At 48.1% G+C, this 17499-nt stretch overlaps 1 protein-coding gene across 8 annotated transcripts in view; it reads right to left on the bottom strand.

Moving 5' to 3' along the window:
- Window positions 1–17499, bottom strand: part of DAPK1 (death associated protein kinase 1) — a 185693-nt gene that overhangs the window by 28192 nt on the left and 140002 nt on the right. For 7 of the 8 annotated variants that reach the window (XM_045043702.1, XM_045043698.1, XM_023242235.2 and 4 more), the window contains exons 17-19: window positions 17238–17435; window positions 12900–12998; window positions 5620–5697 (exon numbers count right to left, since the gene is read on the bottom strand). In XM_045043702.1, coding sequence (XP_044899637.1) covers window positions 5620–5697; window positions 12900–12998; window positions 17238–17435 — 375 coding nt within the window. The remainder of the gene's footprint in view (window positions 1–5619; window positions 5698–12899; window positions 12999–17237; window positions 17436–17499) is intronic. The other variant, XM_045043704.1, reaches the window with a different exon arrangement.

The raw sequence follows: 17499 nt of genomic DNA, 5'->3' as shown, positions 1-17499 counted from the left end.
TGCGTCTCAGTGAACACGGAGTCCAGGAGACTCCGCTGAGGGGAGCAGGCCGTGGGGACCCCTGGAAGGAGATCGGGCTCACCGCACAGCAGGTGAGCTCAGCACGGGGATGGACCCCCACCCCACAGCTGGTGAGGAGTTGGCACTGAAGCCCGGAGCCCACTGAAGGCCACAGGACATTCTTATTTCAGGACTGACTTTGGGTGTGCACTGATGAGCGTGTGCGTAGCCTCACTGAGCCCCGCTTTCCTGCAGGAACGTCTCCATCTTTGGGATGTTGTAAAATCACAGCACCTGCCACACATGGACGGTTGAATGATGGCTGTTGTAACGCTGGCTCTCAAGGGGGCCCACTTGCCTTGCTGACACTCCCACATCTGCTCTTGGGTGCTGGGTCACAGGAGGGGCCACCACAGGGAAATCCTTATGTTTCCCCAGGACTCAGAGAGTGGTTTGCAGGCTACCAGCAACAACAGCAAACACACGGTGCTTACTGTGTGCAGACACTGGTGTAAAGACAACATTTACATCATCACCATACTGTCAGGCAGCTCTACAATTACCCCATTTGACAAACAGGAAACTGAAGCTAAGCAGCTTTCTATTTCCCGAGCCAGAAAACAGCAGTGTTGGGATTTGAACCCAGGCCATCTGACTCCTGAGTCTGTGCACCCAGCCATCACTTTATATTTTTGCTTCTCAAAGCAAACGGAGAGAGGAATCTTTCTGTGGACTCTGGGCACTAACAGGGATGATGTCCTTTGATCACAGGTATTAAAATGACTTTTTTTGCTCTGACCTCTCCTTAAAGAAAAATCCCAGGATAATGGCAAAATATCAGACATTGGAATATTCTCTCTCCCATCCATCTTTTAAAAAGCTAGGCACCCTTCTCACTGCCACGTAGTACCCCATTGTGTATATAAACCACCATTTCTTTATCCATTCATCAGTTGATGGACATTTAGGCTCTTTCCATAATTTGGCTATTGTTGAGAGTGCTGCTATAAACATTGGGGTACAAGTGCCCCTATGCATCAGTACTCCTGATCAGTATCCCTTGGGTAAATTCCTAGCAGTGCTATTGCTGGGTCATAGGGTAGATCTATTTTTAATTTTTTTGAGGAACCTCCACACTGTTTTCCAGAGTGGCTGCACCAGTTTGCATTCCCACCAACAGTGCAAGAGGGTTCCCGTTTCTCCACATCCTCACCAGCAACTATAGTCTCCTGATTTGTTCATTTTAGCCACTCTGACTGGCGTGAGGTGATATCTGAGTGTGGTTTTGATTTGTATTTCCCTGATGAGGAGAGACGTTGAGCATCTTTTCATGTGCCTGTTGGCCATCCGGATGTCTTCTTTAGAGAAGTGTCTATTTATGTTTTCTGCCCATTTGTTCACTGAGTTGTTTTTCGGGTGTGGAGTTGGAAATATGGCCCTTTGTAGCAACGTGGATGGAACTGGAGAGTGTCATGCTAAGTGAAATAAGCCATACAGAGAAAGACAAATACCATATGTTTTCACTCTTAGGTGGATCCTGAGAAACTTAACAGGAACCCATGGGGGAGAGGTAGGAAAAAAAAAAAAAGAGGCTAGAGTGGGAGAGAGCCAAAGCATAAGAGACTCTTAAAAACTGAGAACAAACTGAGGGTTGATGGAGGGTGGGAGGGAGGGGAGGGTGGGTGACGGGCACTGAGGAGGGCACCTGTTGGGATGAGCACTGGGTGTTGTATGGAAACCAATCTGACAATAAATTTCACATATTGAAAAAAAATAAAAAAAACAAAAAATAAAAAATATATATGTAAAAAATAAATAAATAAATAAATAAATAAATAAATAAATAAATAAATAAAAAGCTGGGCACCAAAACACAAGGGCGCCAATTGGTGGGAGAAAATAAAGGAAATCCGAAACCGGGACAGTTCAAGAACGCACCTACTGTGATTTAAAGATTCTAGACTGGAAGACAGCCTACCGCCTCCCCTGGGCACACAGGTTGGCAGGATCACCATACAAGCTTCCCTGTATTTGTATTTCCAATCTTAAAAGCAACGTAAGCACATGGCAGGAAATCTGGGATCAGATTAAGGGAGAAAATACTTTTAAGCTCCTCAGTCTGATCCCTCTCTGCTGTCACTGGAGAGCCTGTCCTTCATGTACTTCGGTCTGGGCTTTACTCACTGTTTCAGACCTGTCACCACAATAACTTCCGGCTTTGCACCCGGTGTGGCCATCCACTTTAAAACAAAAGAATGGACCTTTCCTGTGTGTTAAACACGGCACAGCCCAAGGAAAAGCTGTGTCACCCTGTCCGAAGAGGATGTCTCCACGGGTGATCCACCAGACAGGCGGGGATCATGGTTTGCCACTGATTTCTGCTTAAAAATGAGTGTCTGTCCCATCCCAGGGTCGCAGCTCTGTGAGAAGTCTCTGAGATGGTGAGCAGCACTCCAGGCCCAGAAAGATTCGCCAGAGGCTTCATTGTGACGAACGCGGCCCACCGTGACCGGTGAGCCCTCTACATGCGGCAGGGATGTCACTAGGGCTCAGATTCGGGTGGTGGCACCCCGCATGGGTGAGAACCCTCCTCCGTGGAATGTGGGAAGCCTGAGAATCCCTGATCCGTGAGGTGTTCAGCCTAATGAATCCTTCCTCTCCACCAGTGGACTGTAAGAGAGATCTAACAATTCACAGTAAAACTGTGTCCTCATCAGGTGAGTTGGGAAGGCCAGATTTCAGGTCAGTTTCTTTTTGCTGTTGATGGATACTACAATGAGTGACTGACTTACAACCACCCTTCTCTTGTGACATGTCACCTATAAACATAGGCTCTGCACTCAAATGCAGGGCACCTTGCTATAAAGTCCACCCAGAGTCAAAGGTTGCAAACACTGAGCCAATCCGGCCGGTTGTTGTGTTCCAGACTGTTCCATTCTTCCATGTGCTGACTGACACACTGCTTTACGTTAAGGGAATTTGGAGATCAGGAGACTTTGTGGGCAAGTTCCTGGTTGGTCTGCTGATAGTGACTCCCAGGCTCCACCCCCTCTCTTTCTGCTTGTAAACAAAACACCTTCCCTTGTTTTTCTAGTCCAAATTCTCCTCCACAGTGAGACAGTGCACGGCAGTGCAGAGTGGGAGAAAACAATGTCTACATTTAACGCATGCATTTCCTGTAAGAACATGTGAGTAAGGCTAGGGGTGCCTGGGTGACTCAGTCAGTTGGGCCTCTGACTCTTTTCATTTCAGCTCAGGTCATGATCTCACGATTTGTGAGTTCAAGCCCCACGCTGGGCTCTGTGTTGACAATGTGGAGCCTGCTTGGGATTCACTATCTCCCCCTCTCTCTCTCTGCCTCGGCCCTGCTTGCATTCTCTCTCTCAAAAGAAATATATAAACAAAAAACATTGTTTAAAGATTAAAAAAAAAGAACATCTGAGTAAGGCTAAGGACATTTTTCCAGACTTCTCTTTCTGGAATTTCCAGAAGGAAGGGCACATTGAATCCCTGCAGTGGCCGGGGACATCTGTTTTCACGGGTCGTCTTCCTACTGCCTTTGCAGCCAGCTCACAGACTCCAAAGCACAAAGGTGTGAAGAAGAATGATCTCCCCCAGCTCAACTCCAAGGCTGGGAAGGAAATTACTGCACCCATGTCCTCTCCCCCACCCCACGGCCAGGACCCTGGGACCACTATGAAAATTCAGACTCTCAGTAGCTGTGGAGGGTAAGAGGTGATCATCCCTCCCAGGACACTTCCAATTTGTTTTTTTTTTTTAAATATATATTTATTTAAGAGAGAGAGACTGAGGAAAGGGCAGAGAGAGAGGGAGACACAATCCCAAGCAGGCTCCAAGCTGCCAGCTCAAAGCCTGATCAGGGCTTGATCCCATAAACTGTGAGATCATGACCTGAGCCATAACCAAGAGTCAGTTGCTTAATCGACCAAGCCACCCAGGCGCCCCCTCACTTTCCAATTCATATGGCAGGACATCTATGGGATACCCCAAGCTTATTTTCAATAATCCCTTTCCACTGAGCACTTAAATCAACTGAATTATTATTTATTTCTAGAAAGTCTGTCTTTGAAAAATTACTACATGATTATAGTCGGCCCTTGAATAACACAGGGATTAGGGGTGCTGGACCCCCACACAGTTGAAAATCTAGATATATTTTTGACCCCCCCCCCAAACTTAACTACTAATAACACTCTACTGTTGAGTGGAAGTCTTACTGATAACATAAACAGGTGATTAACACATATTTTGTATGTTTATATGGACCATGGACTATATTCTTACAATAAAGTAAGTTAAAGAAAAGGAAATGTAAGTAAGAAAATCATAAGGAAGAGAAAATAGATTTACAGCACTGTACTGTCTTTAAAAAATGTGCATAGAGGTGGACTTTGCACGGTTCAAATCTGTATTATTCAAGGTCACCTATATTATAAGGAATTTGGAAAAAATACAGTAGTGTTTACAGAAGGAAATGTTAGTTACCAAAACACCACTGTTAATATTTTCTATGTATTTCTATGTATACAGGAGAGATTATGATGTGCATATGTATAATTTATCTTCTGCTTTGAAACCCTGCAACATCCTAAGCACTGAACTTTTGTTACTAAAACCTCTTCAGAAATATTTTAGTGGTCAAAAATGGTTCTACCCTGCAGCTGTATAACAATTTACTAGACATTATTGTTGGTCATCTGTTTCCGATTTTTATTATTGTATTATATATAACTATATAACTATATATATATAGTTATATATATATATATAACTATTTATAACTGCAATGAAACCTGCATGCATAAAACACTTTTTCCTGCAGTTCTTTCTTTCTTTTTTTTTTTTTTTTTCAACGTTTATTTATTTTTGGGACAGAGAGAGACAGAGCATGAACGGGCGAGGGGCAGAGAGAGAGAGGGAGACACAGAATCGGAAACAGGCTCCAGGCTCTGAGCCATCAGCCCAGAGCCCGACGCGGGGCTCGAACTCACGGACCGTGAGATCGTGACCTGGCTGAAGTCGGACGCTTAACCGACTGCGCCACCCAGGCGCCCCTCCTGCATTTCTTTCATTTCTTTAGGATAGAGTCTCAGACACAGAGTTCCTACCTTAAAGGGTGTGACTAATTCTGAGGAGTCCTGATACACATTGTTATGACCTGGGCTGGAAAGACACACCTGCCATTTACTTCATTTTGTCCTGTGTCCTTAAACCTTAGAGCAACGGTGTTTCCTGGATCAGAGCGTATCATGTGATATCTGGGAGCTCAACACATTAAGAAGGAAAGAAGCAGTCAGCCTTCTCATTTCCTGTCTACTTTGTGGGGACGGTTATTACAGAGAGGGCGGGAGGAGGGAAACCAGGCATAGCAACTGTAAAGAGATCAAATGATTTCCCAGTCCAAACACAGAAGAGGAAACTGATAGGTAGCTGATGCATTGACGCTAACTGTATGCAAACCACAGGACAGGGACAGACACCTTTCAAATAACCCGTGTGCCCAAAGCCTCATTTTGTTCATCTCATTCTTTACAAAGAAAAAGGCAGACCTTTTCATATAAAACAGAGAATTTCAGACCGGTAAACAGCATTTCTCACCTTCCGGAGCCTTGCAAGCAGACCTGCTACGTGCTCGTGCTGTTCTGATTTAGCCAGCTCTTCTGCTGTCTTCCCATCCTGTTGGAGAAAAAGGATTAGTTTCTTTCCTTCGCACAAGAGCTGTTTGTTCCATACATTAGCTCTGCAGAAACAGGCGTAACAGGCGTCAGAAACAAAGAAGGTGGATAAACAGTGTGTCCTAGATTCTTTCTCTTCTGTAGAATCCTTATTTCACTGGGCTGCCCAGGAAAAGAAGAGGAGAATTAGGAAAAAATTGTGCACTGGTGCCTTGAAGTCCATCGGTGCGATGTTTCAGACCCACAAGCTTTCATCACACTTGGCACCTCGCTGGCGAGCGGATTACCCCAAATCCTGAACCCCTCTCCAATAAAGCAGACAATGAAGACTTTCACAGATGCCAAATTCTAGTTAGTGCTAGCTAATGACTTAAATTCCTTCCAAGAACAAACCTCAGCACTCATAGGATGCTAGTTACTGGTAATAACTGTGCATTTCAAAGAAAAGGCTTAGTTTTATGGACCATTTTGACCTAAAGAGTTTCAGTGAACATAAAAGAAGGACATCAGAGTCTGCAGCACCTTTCAATTAGAGAATTTTCATAGGGCTGCAGTTTCATAGTGAGCAAATTCACTTCCATTTCTGTGCCATGAATAAGCACGACACCGGCTAACACGTACGGAGCACCTCCTGATATCATGCGCCTGGTCCAGCTCTCAGGGCTGTGCCTGCACTGACTGACCCTTGGAGTCGCCTGGGAGAGGCAGGCATGGAGGCTGTTCACGTGCCCCCAAGGAGGAAATGGAGGCTTTGGGACTGTTCTGCTGCAGTTTTAAAGACATTACAAATTCGAAAGTAGAAAATTGCAATTCCCATGCAAATACAAGCAGTATCTTTTCAACAAGAAGAGTTAGAAGCATCTCGGCCCCTCTCTCAATGTTTATCACTAACAGTTAAAGTTCCATTCCCGCGGAAGTTCACGGATGCCTGAATCTGATTAACAGCACATCTTTGAATTTCTCGAGTCATAATCTGAGCCATGCGCGGGGTTTCATGAGACCAGCGTTTCTCAGCCTCAGCACTGTTGACGTCTGGGACCAGATCAATCTCTACTGTGAGGGCGGGGCTGTCCTGCGCATGCCGGATGTTTAGCGCATCTCTGGCTTCCACATCAGATGCCAGCAGCATCGCCTTCCCAAACACGTAACAACCCAAAGTGTCTTCATGAGACAATATAGGGAAAGCAAAAGGGACTAACTCCTATAAAGCCACTGGTCTAAGGCAAGGGTTAAATGTTTCCGTAGGCTTAGAGACAAAAATCTCCTTCTGGAAGGGAGACAAGGGAGAGATAAGAGTCATTAGGGAGTAACGGTGGTCTGGGCAAAATTAGAAGTAGCAATTTAAAGCCTCCTTGCACAAGTATTTCTGTTTTCTAGGAGTTCTAAAGGAACGTTGAACATGGGGAAAGGCATCCTGTGATTGTCTTGTATCCACTAAAAAGTAACAACCACAAGATAATGACTGTGGGACTGAAGGATGCTTCCCCACTGCTTGCTCTCACCCTTTGGAAACGTGCCTTTATAAGCCTTGCGTGCTGTCCCTTCTGGGAGCAACATTCCTCCTGCTTGTTGGTTCCCTCGTACACAGGCTATCTCTAATAAGTTCTGCCTGCCTACTTTCTCTCAAGTTTAGGGTTGAGACTCAAAAACCTGGTCTTGGGGGTCCAGTAACAACATTCAGACATTGCCAAGCGTTCCCTGGGTGGTGCGAGATGGCCCCGGTTGAGAACCACTGCCTTGGGCCGAAGCTGGAAGCTCACGTGGGTGCTCCGGGGAGGCAGTCTCCCACCCATCTCTCTCTCTCCCTTAAAGTCCCCAGGTGTCTCCAACGGGCAGGTGAGGGCTTCTCATTTGCTTTGGGGTCAATTAGGGATCTTGTCGGACACCACAGCCCAACCAGGAATTCATGCCCAACTGCCCAGATCCTTACTGACATAAGAAAAGGCTTCAGGTTAGTGGTTCCCAAATCTGACCGCACACTGGAATCGCTGGGGCCCTTAGCACCTCCTGGTGCCTGCACATGTCCACTCCCTCTGGACACTCTGCTTCTCTATGTCTGGTTGCCACCTGGACACTGCGGTTGTAAGTGTTCCCAAGTGATTCCATTGTGCAGCAAAGTTTGGGAACCACTGTCCCCACTGGAAAAAACTGAGCCTTGACTGAATTTGTGTGCCTTCTGGCCACAGCACTTCTCTCAGAGACCCCAGGTCTGCACATGACACAGGCAGAGGACCTTCACTGGCAAAAGTCAGTGTCCATCGCAGAGCCTTTCAAACAACAGGAAAACCCCCATCAACCACATGTCCTACATTTATACAGCACTTTACAGTTTGCAAAATGCTTTGCCCTAAGAGACACTATTCAGGCTCCCAAAAGAAAAGCCTGTCAGTGTAGTAGAAAGAACTTTGGAGTCAGGTAGACCAGGTTGAAGTCCTGAATGTGTCCCTCACCAGCTACGTGGCCAGTCACTCGGCCTCCTGGAAAACTCTTCATCCGTATGGTGGAAACAGACACCCTCACCACTTGAGCAGATTAGAGAAAACCAAATAGAAAGAACAGACCATCAGTCGTGGAAAAGGAAGCAGCAATAATTATTAATTAAAGAGCTGAGAATTCAGCCTTTCTCGGAGGGAATGGGGTAGGAGCTGGAAGTTTGCATTCTTGGCCTTGCTCTACCGTGGGCCCCTGCTGACTCCCACAAGCAATTCTAACCCTTAGTGTTTTCTTGGTTACAAACAGTGGTCTGGGAGGGCCTCATTGAGAAGGTGATGTTTTGAGTTGAAACCTGAAGGAAATGAGAGGGCAAGCCATTTGGATACCTGAAGAAAGTCGTGTGAAGAGGAGCAAGTGCAAAGGCCCTGAGGCAGCAGCATGGCTACCATGTTTGAAGAATTTCAAAGAAGCTCATATGGCTCATGTGGTGCAGGGGGGTCAAAGGGAAGAGATGGAGCAAGCGATGGGTGTCAGGGAGGCAATGCGAGGGGCTGATATTGAAGGGAACCCCCAACATAAGGACTTCTAAATTGATGGGGGGTCTGAACAGAGAAGGGACACGTTCTGATTTATATTTGAATAGAGTCACACAAGCTGCTGCCTGAGAAACAGACTGGACACGTGAGGGTAGAAGCAAGGAGATCAGTTAGGAGACCAGAACAAATAGCACACGATCATGGCCAAGGGTTCACAGCTTCATGGGGGACCAGCAGCCAATTCCAACAGAGCAAGAAAGGAGAGCAAATCACACCCGCCAGAGGGGGCTGGGAAAGAGGAGGCCGTCTGGGGCTCCAGTTTAATATCGAAAGGTGAGAAGGAGTTAGTGTCCCAGAATCCTCCTGCCACTAATGTCATCTGCTACTATGTGCCTGGGTGCCTGCCACGAGGCATTAAAAGTCTCTTACTCTGGGGGCGCTTGGGTGGCTCAGTTGGTTAAGTGTCCGACTTCAGCTCAGGTCATGATCTTGTTGTTCCCAAGTTCAAGACCTGCATCAGGTTCTGTACTGACAGTTCAGAGCCTCAAGCCTGTTTCATATTCTGTGTCTCCCTCTCCCTCTCTGCCCCTCCTCTGCTCATGTTCTGTCTGTTTGTCTGTCTCTCTCTCTCAAAAATAATAAAATAAACACTAAAAAAGTCTCTTACTCTGAAAGAAGGAGCACATCATGTTACCTTATAGCAGGGGCGTGTGTGCACAGGCACCACATGCAGGGAAGGAGGGGGTGGAAACGCATGAGATTCCAGAGGGAAAAAAAGAGCATGTGCCAATTCGATGAGGTGGGAGAGAGCGAGGGGATTCCCACGACCTGCAAAGAGCCCTGTTCTGCCAGGTCCAGCTGAGGGGGGACAGGGGTGAAGGGTGAGGCTGGGCAGTGGAGGTCGGAGTTCACTGGCTCTTTCCAGAACCATAGATGTGGCGATCCAGACCCAGATCTGAGGATGAGCTGGTCCTGGGGGAAGCACAGAGGTCCTTAACCAGACAGAGGCCAGAGAACACAGTGCTAGGAGACCAAGAGGAACCCAGGATGTGGTCCCCAGGAGGATGCAGGGGAGGAGAGGCAAGCAGAGCTTCCCCTTCCCCAGACCGGGCGACGTGCCACATGCTGACGCACCCTGCAAAGGTCAGATACTGACAGAGACGGGCAGAGCCAGAGGGAGAGGACGAACGCGGGGGCCGGGACCCTGTGAGGGTGGTGCCCCCCAGAAGGAGTCTGAAGGGGCGCTCCGGGACAAGCGGGGCTAGAGCCGGGGAGGTGGGCCTGAGCCCAGGAGCAGCTGCAGGCCTGGGTGGTGAGAAGGGGGGAGGCCACTGAGATGGACGCGTGGCTGGAAGAGGCGAGCAGAGGCAGGAAACGCTGCTGGCACGAAGACACGGTTGCCCCAAAAGTCAGGGCAAGGTTATGCTGTGCGGAGGGTGATGCAGCAACTGAGACAGGCCCCAGGGTGGTGACCTTAAGGTTCTATTTTTTGACCTGAGTGCTTATAAAGGTGCTGATGTTATAATAACAATTCAGTAAGTTTTACTTTTGTTCATGTGCTTTGCAAAAAAAAAAAAAAAAAAAAAAAAAAAAAAAAAAAAATCTGTGTTATATCTTACAATAAAAACGTTTTGAAGGAGAGAGAGACCAGGAGGTGACTGGGGACTGGACCTAGAGGCTGGAGTCCAGCAGGGACTGCGCGGGGGGGGGGGGGGGGGGGGGGGGGAGGGGGCCGGAGCCCCGGAAAAAGAGGTAAGGCGACCACTAGGGGGCGCTGCAGGGTCGAGAGCTGAGGTCAAGGACCGGAACTCTGGGGCTCAGGCAGCGGGGACAGAAGCAGAGGAAAGGCGCCCCCCCCCCCCCCCGCCCCACACTGTTTTCTGCCAATAAGGAGGCGGCTGCTCCCCAGCCCTGACTACTCAGTGCTTGAAATGAGGCCCAGAAGAATGTGAAAGATCTCAATAGTTTTAAAATACGGATTGCAGATCGAAAATGATAACATTTTGCATGTTTTGTGCTCAACAAAATATATTCCTGAAATTAATTTCTTCCGTTGCTTTTCTTTTTGGATATGGCTTCTGGCACATTTAGGACGGCACCTACTACGCATGTTAGGGCACTGCTGGAGATGTCGTCAGCAGGGAGCACGGTGTCTCCATGATGATCCCCTCTCCTGCTGGACACCTAAGACAACTGGGAGAGGGAGACCTTAGTCTCCGCTGCACGGCCTGGGAGGCAGGGCGCAATCCGGCCCTGTGCACCCCGGCCCGCCATGCTGTACTACAGCCCACTGTCCTTCAGGCTCCTGGAAGGCCTTGTGGCTTCTCACAGGGTGCTCCCTACACTCTCCCTGAGGAGCACTCCCGACCCGCGGAAACTCCCTCAGGGCCCTGGTGCGTAACCCTCTGGAGACCCCATTAACTGTACATTTACTGCTGTGGCTCGTGGGTCTGACTCTCTGTCAAGAGACTGGAAGTTTTCTGAGGGAGGAGAAATCACCTGCCTGTGCCCCACTGTGTTCCTGGGTCCTAGCAGTGCTTGGTGCACAGTACATGCCTAGTATTTGGGGAATGAAGAAAGGAGTAAGGCACGTGAGTGGACTCCTGGGGAGCAGGGAGGCCCAGTGGTGAACAGAGAATGAGTGGGGAGATACACTTGAGGGCTCACTGGAGGGGAGGCCACTCGCGGGAGGCAAGGAAATAGCTGCTGTGGGCAAGGGCTCACAGAGGTCATGGGGCAGCACTGGGGACCCAGCAGAGGCCTAGGGCAGCACATGTTAGCGCCCCCAACCTGTGAGATGTGGCAGAATCAGCAGCTGGTATCTTCAGAGCCATCCCTGACAGTTTGTTTTTTATGAGGCAACATTTGTGACAACAAACAAACAAAAAAAACTTCTCCTCATAAAAACGCACATAAATACTCTATTGTGGAGTAACTGAACTGAGTGCCGAGACATGGCTGGGCAGGGTTTGATAATGGCACACGAGGCCTAGAAGCCCATGCATGGCCGTGCAGGGTTTTGTGATGGGCAAGGAGGTATCCTGAGAAAGGGACAATCCCATCTAGAGCACTGGCCTTCACTGGGCCTGCAGAAAAGCCCAGCACAGGGCTCGACACTTACAGAGAATGGGCCCACTACTTGTGGGGACAGAATGACATCAAAGGAACATCAGTACAGTCAGGGAGGCAATGTCTCTGACCAGAGGTCAGTAATTTTCTATAAGGGGCCAGAGAATAGATAACTTCGGGCTCTGTAGGCCATAGGGTCTTTGTTGTAACTGCTCAACTGTGCCCTTATAATGTGAAAGTGGCCACGAATACTTAAATAATAGGCCTGGGTGGGTCTCAATAAAATTTGATTTATAGAAACAGCTGGTGGGCTGTAAACTATGAGCATGGCTGGGTCCCAGTAAAACTTTATTTACAGAAACCAGGCAGCAGGCTGGATTTGGCCTGCGGCCCGTGGTTTGCCAACCCCTACATGACTCTCCAAGAAATGAGGCCTTGATTTTCCCAAAGTTGGCTGCCATATTTTAAAATCCCAATGGATTTCCTCAGATGCACACTTTACATCAGCAACGCATTAGTGAGGTTTAGCAGACTCAACCTACCATTAGGCCAGAAACAAGTCAAATGATAAAATTTCACTGTAGCAGTAAAATGACCATCTTATCGCATCAGTCTATGTATTTTCCCTCTTTGGTATTTCATGAACTGTAAATCAAAGGGCTCCTCCTGGAGGGTGGTGCCAGGCACGGAATGAGGGGTGGGGAGGCGCCGGGAACACAATAAGAAAGGCAGACTTTTTAAACAAGAGAGAACAGCTCTTGTAAGCAGTTCCCCACCCTGAGACCTGAGACTCCTTCCTCCTTCCTCCCCCAGAGCCCAGGGCACCTCCGGAGCCGTTGTAGGGGAGGGGGAGCATTTAGAAAAGGAAAACACACATATCTAACAAAACACCCCAAGGCGCTGCTGTGTAGCACGGGAAACAGCAGGCATTCCTGGCAGTGCGGGCCCCAGAGCGCCAAGGGCCCTGGCACCAATGAGCGTAACCAGCTATCACCCTGGCTCTGTGTGGGCAACTGTCTACGGAACGGCACTGCAGAAGCAAAGCTTAAGAGCAGCTTGTCTGCTTGAGATGCAGTTGCCAAGCGATACCTTTCCCCGATGCCCTTGAGGCCCGAAACGTTCTCTACGGCTTTCCGTGGCTTTCTTCTGCCAGAAAGTGACTCACCGAGGTCAGCGCCTCCACGTTGGCGCCCGCCAGACAGAGGTAGCGGACCACGTCCAGAATCCCGTTGTTGGCTGCAAGGTGCAGAGGCGTTCGTCCATACTGGAAGACACACACAAAAAAAAAAGCCCAAAGAGAGTCCTTCTCACAATGGCTGCTGAGGATGGCACTGACGGGAGTCTATCCCACGGGCCGGTACTGTGTGCGGGACCTGGGATCCCCCAGAAGAAATAGGACGTGTGGACTCCCTTCTCCAGAAACCCTCCCTCTCCTGGGGGGAGGCAAGCCAAGAGGAATGTGTTGAAGTATTTTCCAGTTAAAAGAGTCACTTTGAAAGAAAACTGCAAAGGATGAAAGAGTAGGAGGCTTATCATAAGATAACTAAATCGAGTCTCCTCCTGTGCTGGTAGAAAGGAGGCATGAGTCAGGGTTCTTCTTAAGGGGCCCAAGGTTCCAGAAAGGTCTGCACCACAGTTCAAATTAGACACTGCAAGGGACAAAGGGATGGAACGATAGCCAGTGAAGTCGTTCTAATGAGGTGACATTGCAAGGCCATGCCCACCATGCTCTCCACTGTTTATGTGTGTGGTTCCCAAACTGTGCGCCAAGGCACCTCAGGGCGCTGCAGTGAATCCATGGGGTACTGAGGAATATTTTACATTGTTGATGGAACCAGCAGGTTCAGACATAAAGTGAACTACTCGCTCCAGGCAGCTTAGGGTCTCAGCATTAGATCACACTGCCTTCCTTTCAATGCCATCGTATCTGCACAGCGGGGGGTTGGTGGTTACTGTGACAAGAAACAAGTACCCTGAGAACACGGGTGTAGAATAGGAATAATGCAGTGTCCAGCCTGGCTGGGTCCAAGGTCTGAGGAGCTGTGAGGTGCCCAATCAGCACACACATCCCATCAGCATGCAAGTGTAGTTATGGAAGAATGAAATGAAAATATTCATTTTCTTTCCATTTGTGGGCATCGTTTTTTCCCCAACACCTACTGAGTCGTTAGGACATAAATTCTTACTAGGTTGTTCGGGCTGAACCGCTTAATAAACAGAACTGTTAGGTATTTCTTCTGCCCTGGGGGAACCACAAAAAAAGTGTCCTTGGTGGATACTGGAAGCAGAGGAAGTTCAGGTGTCTGTCTTATGCTGTTTATTTGCAAATGTAAGTTTTTGTTATGAAGTGAACACATGCTGACAGAGAAAGTGCAAAGGACGCGGCAGGACCAGGACGCATAGGATCCGTGGTGGAGAAGAGAGGCGCTCCTTTCCTTCTGTCCCCTTCCCCAGGCTCCCCTCCTCAGAGCACTTCCGGCTTGGTGCCCGGCCTTCCAAGCTTTTAGCTATGAATCCACGAGAGGAAAGAAAAAATGTGAAAAGCCAAGACATATTCCACTTTCTAGCCTGTCACTTGCTACGTTCCCCCTAGTAATACATGGCACACATCTTGCGGGGCCTGTGACTATATCTAATTTGTCCTTTCGGCTACCTGAGTAACACTTGGCATGTGGATGTGCCACAATTCACTCAGCCAGCCCACTGAAGATGGACGCTTAAGGTGGTTCCATTCCCGCCCCTTACAAATAACGCTGCAATGTGTGCACCAGCCTGTGCTAGTTTACTATCATCTAGAGTGATAGGGAGCAGAGCAGAGATCAAATACCCTAGAGACACAGTGAGAAGGAAATGAAGTTGTGAAGATGTAGCAAGGTGTTTGGATTTCTGTGTAAGGAAGAGGAGCCTGGCAATGGGAGGTATCGTTCATGGAAGGGAAAAAGGACAACAAAGAAAAAGGACTAGGAAGTTTACATGTTGAAGGCCCCGACTTCTGGCAGAACCAAATCCAAACTCCCGAGCCTTATGGTCAAGGTCTTGCACCTTCTGGACCCAATGTCCCCTTCCACCTGCATTTTCTCTCTCTGCCCCATTGCCGGCCTCCCTAAATGCCTACACCCCACGTCAGCTACAGGTGCAGCCAGACAGCCCCCAAACATACACAAACACTTCCCCTGGTCTGAAACACACTTTCCTCTCTCCTTCATCCAAAAGCTCTCTCTGTTTCTTTCATGTGCAGATGTCCACATCTCCACAGCACCTGGTGCCTCTTTCACAGCAGTGACTGCAACATGAGCGCAGCTACACCAAAAAACACCTGGGGGCACGAACCATTCACTATGCTATCCACAAGCCCCTCATCCTGCTCTGGCACAGTACTGTCAGAGAAAGGCACTAACACACACTTACTGGGCACGGAATTGTCACGCATATGCCTGGATATGTACGTGTGTGTGTGTGTGTCCGTGTACATGTCCACATGTGCACGCGTGTGTATGTATGTGTGCCCATTTGTAGATGTGAGTCTGTGCGTGTCTATGTGCATGTCCGTGTGCCCGTGTGCACGTACACGCATCTGTGTGTTTGCGTGTGTGCGCATCTGTTTATGTGCGTGTGTCTGTGTATCTGTGTGGGTGCACGTGTCTGTGTGCTGGTCTGCGTGCGTGCATGCACGGGTGTCTGTGTGTGCATCTCTGTGTGTGTGTCTGTGTGTGCACGGACGCGTGCATGAGTACAACATGCTTTCTGTCTTCGCTGGGAAGAGGAAGAAAAAAATGAAGATGTCACCAACCCACTGAAGAAGGCGTGAGGCCCACGGAGTGACGGTGTGCCGAGTCCCTGAAAACTGATGGCGGCCTGGGGAACCTCGTCTCTGGCTCCACGTGGAGCTGCCAGTCAGCTCGCTGCTGCACCAAGAGGGTCCCAAGTAACTGCACGAGGCTGCTGATTCTAGGAGGGTGACACTGTGGAGCTCCAGCTGAGCTCAACTCAGTGACAAAATCACCTACGGAATGCCCTCTCTGTGCTGCTGTGTGGCCCAATATGGTAAAAGCAAGTGTGTGTGGGTATGTATGAACTACCATCTGCAGCCTCAACAACATAGAGGCCTTCCTGTTAAATAAGTCAGTTGTTTTTAAACATGAAGTCTAGGGTTATCTTGCTGGGTATTTTAAAGAGCAGACTTAGCAAGCGCACGGCTTGCGCTTAGGCGCGGGGTGAACACCCATTCCCTTCTTTCACTTAGTGCCCAGTACCATGAGTCACCCGCTCTGCTCCTCCACCTTCCCAGGAGACAGTTCATCCCAGATTCTGTGCACACAGTAGGCCAGCTGTGTGGACTATGGCCAAGTCCAAAGGTATTCAAATAAGTACCATGATGTTCCCTGAAGCCATTTTTTATTCGTTTAAAGACTCCTAGAAGGAAAGCCAAGATCTTGATGCTGCTTAATATTACATTTGGCTTTCCCCTTAAGCCACTTTACCTAACAGACTTGGCAGGATTAGAATGGGATAAACAAAGAAAGCAACCAGCACAGCAGCTAATGCCTAAGACCTATGATCCTGCGTTTTCAAATTTCCAGAATGTGAAGACTGCCGATTTCAAGATTCATGAGAATTAATCACATAATAGGCAAGAGGAATAATTTTTTGTAGACGTGTAATTTTCCAGCTATTTTAGCTGTTAATTCTCTTACCTCAAACAAATCATGAGAAAATTCTGCTGGCATCGTGTCTGCCAATTATAAACAAACACTTCCCACAATCAAAATTTTAATTCAACTTGGACTTTGTCTTCAACACAATCATGAAAGAGTAGTGCTTGCCTTTTGTACAATTACATGCCTGAAACCACATGAATATACAACTGTTCTGTCCTATTTGGTAATGAAAGTCTCTATAGTATTCAGGGAAAAGGAAAGGTGTTAGCTAACTTCTAGAAGTCAACATATGGGTTTTTTTCATTTCATCGTGTGACTATTTTCATTTCTTTAGTATTCACCAAATAGTAGCATTCCCTTGGTCTTACTAAATTTATTTAGCACAAAAAAGGTGTTCTGAATGTTTGACCATAAAAACTCTCAAGGGAGAAAGCCAAGAAGAGAAATCTGGTCCTAGGAATCTCAATGAGGTGTTTTCCTGGAGATTTAGTACTGCAAAAAGATGTTCTAATTTGACTGATGTTCTGGGATTCTTCTACAAGAGGTCACACACAGACACACACTCCCCCTTTCTCTCCCTCTCTTGATGTTCATCAATAACAACCTGGCTAGGTAGGAAGTACTTAATAATGTAATGATTTTCTGTTATTTCACGAAGTTATTCAAAAGTCCAACGTAAAGTATGATTTAATGTAGACAGCTCTACAAGCCAGAACAGAACAGGTCCCTACAAGTAACACTGGCTTTGAACAATGAAGAGACTCGAAGAGAAACTTGGAGAAAACCCAGAAGCAGGTGGAGGGACACGCCCTGCTGGCCCCCGCAGGGATCCCCTCCAGCGTTACCTTGTTGGAGATATCCAAATTGCAGCTGGCTTCACAGAGGGCCACCACAATGGGCACGTTGCCATCTTTGCAGGCCACGTGGAGGGGGGTGTTGCCGTGCCTATCTTGGAAATCGACAGAACACCCCTGGCTGATGAGAGCCTGGATGACCTCCATCTGACACCGTCTCACAGCAAGATGAAGAGCGATGTGTCCGTCCTGTAACAAACACCAGGGGCCATGAGCACTTTCCCTTATGCACGTGGGCCTGGCCACCTGCCTT

Source organism: Felis catus, chromosome D4 (assembly GCF_018350175.1).
Source record: "Felis catus isolate Fca126 chromosome D4, F.catus_Fca126_mat1.0, whole genome shotgun sequence".
NCBI lineage: Eukaryota > Metazoa > Chordata > Mammalia > Carnivora > Felidae > Felis > Felis catus.
The sequence above is the reverse complement of the archived record's forward strand: the minus strand, read 5'-3'. Positions and strand labels throughout refer to the sequence as shown.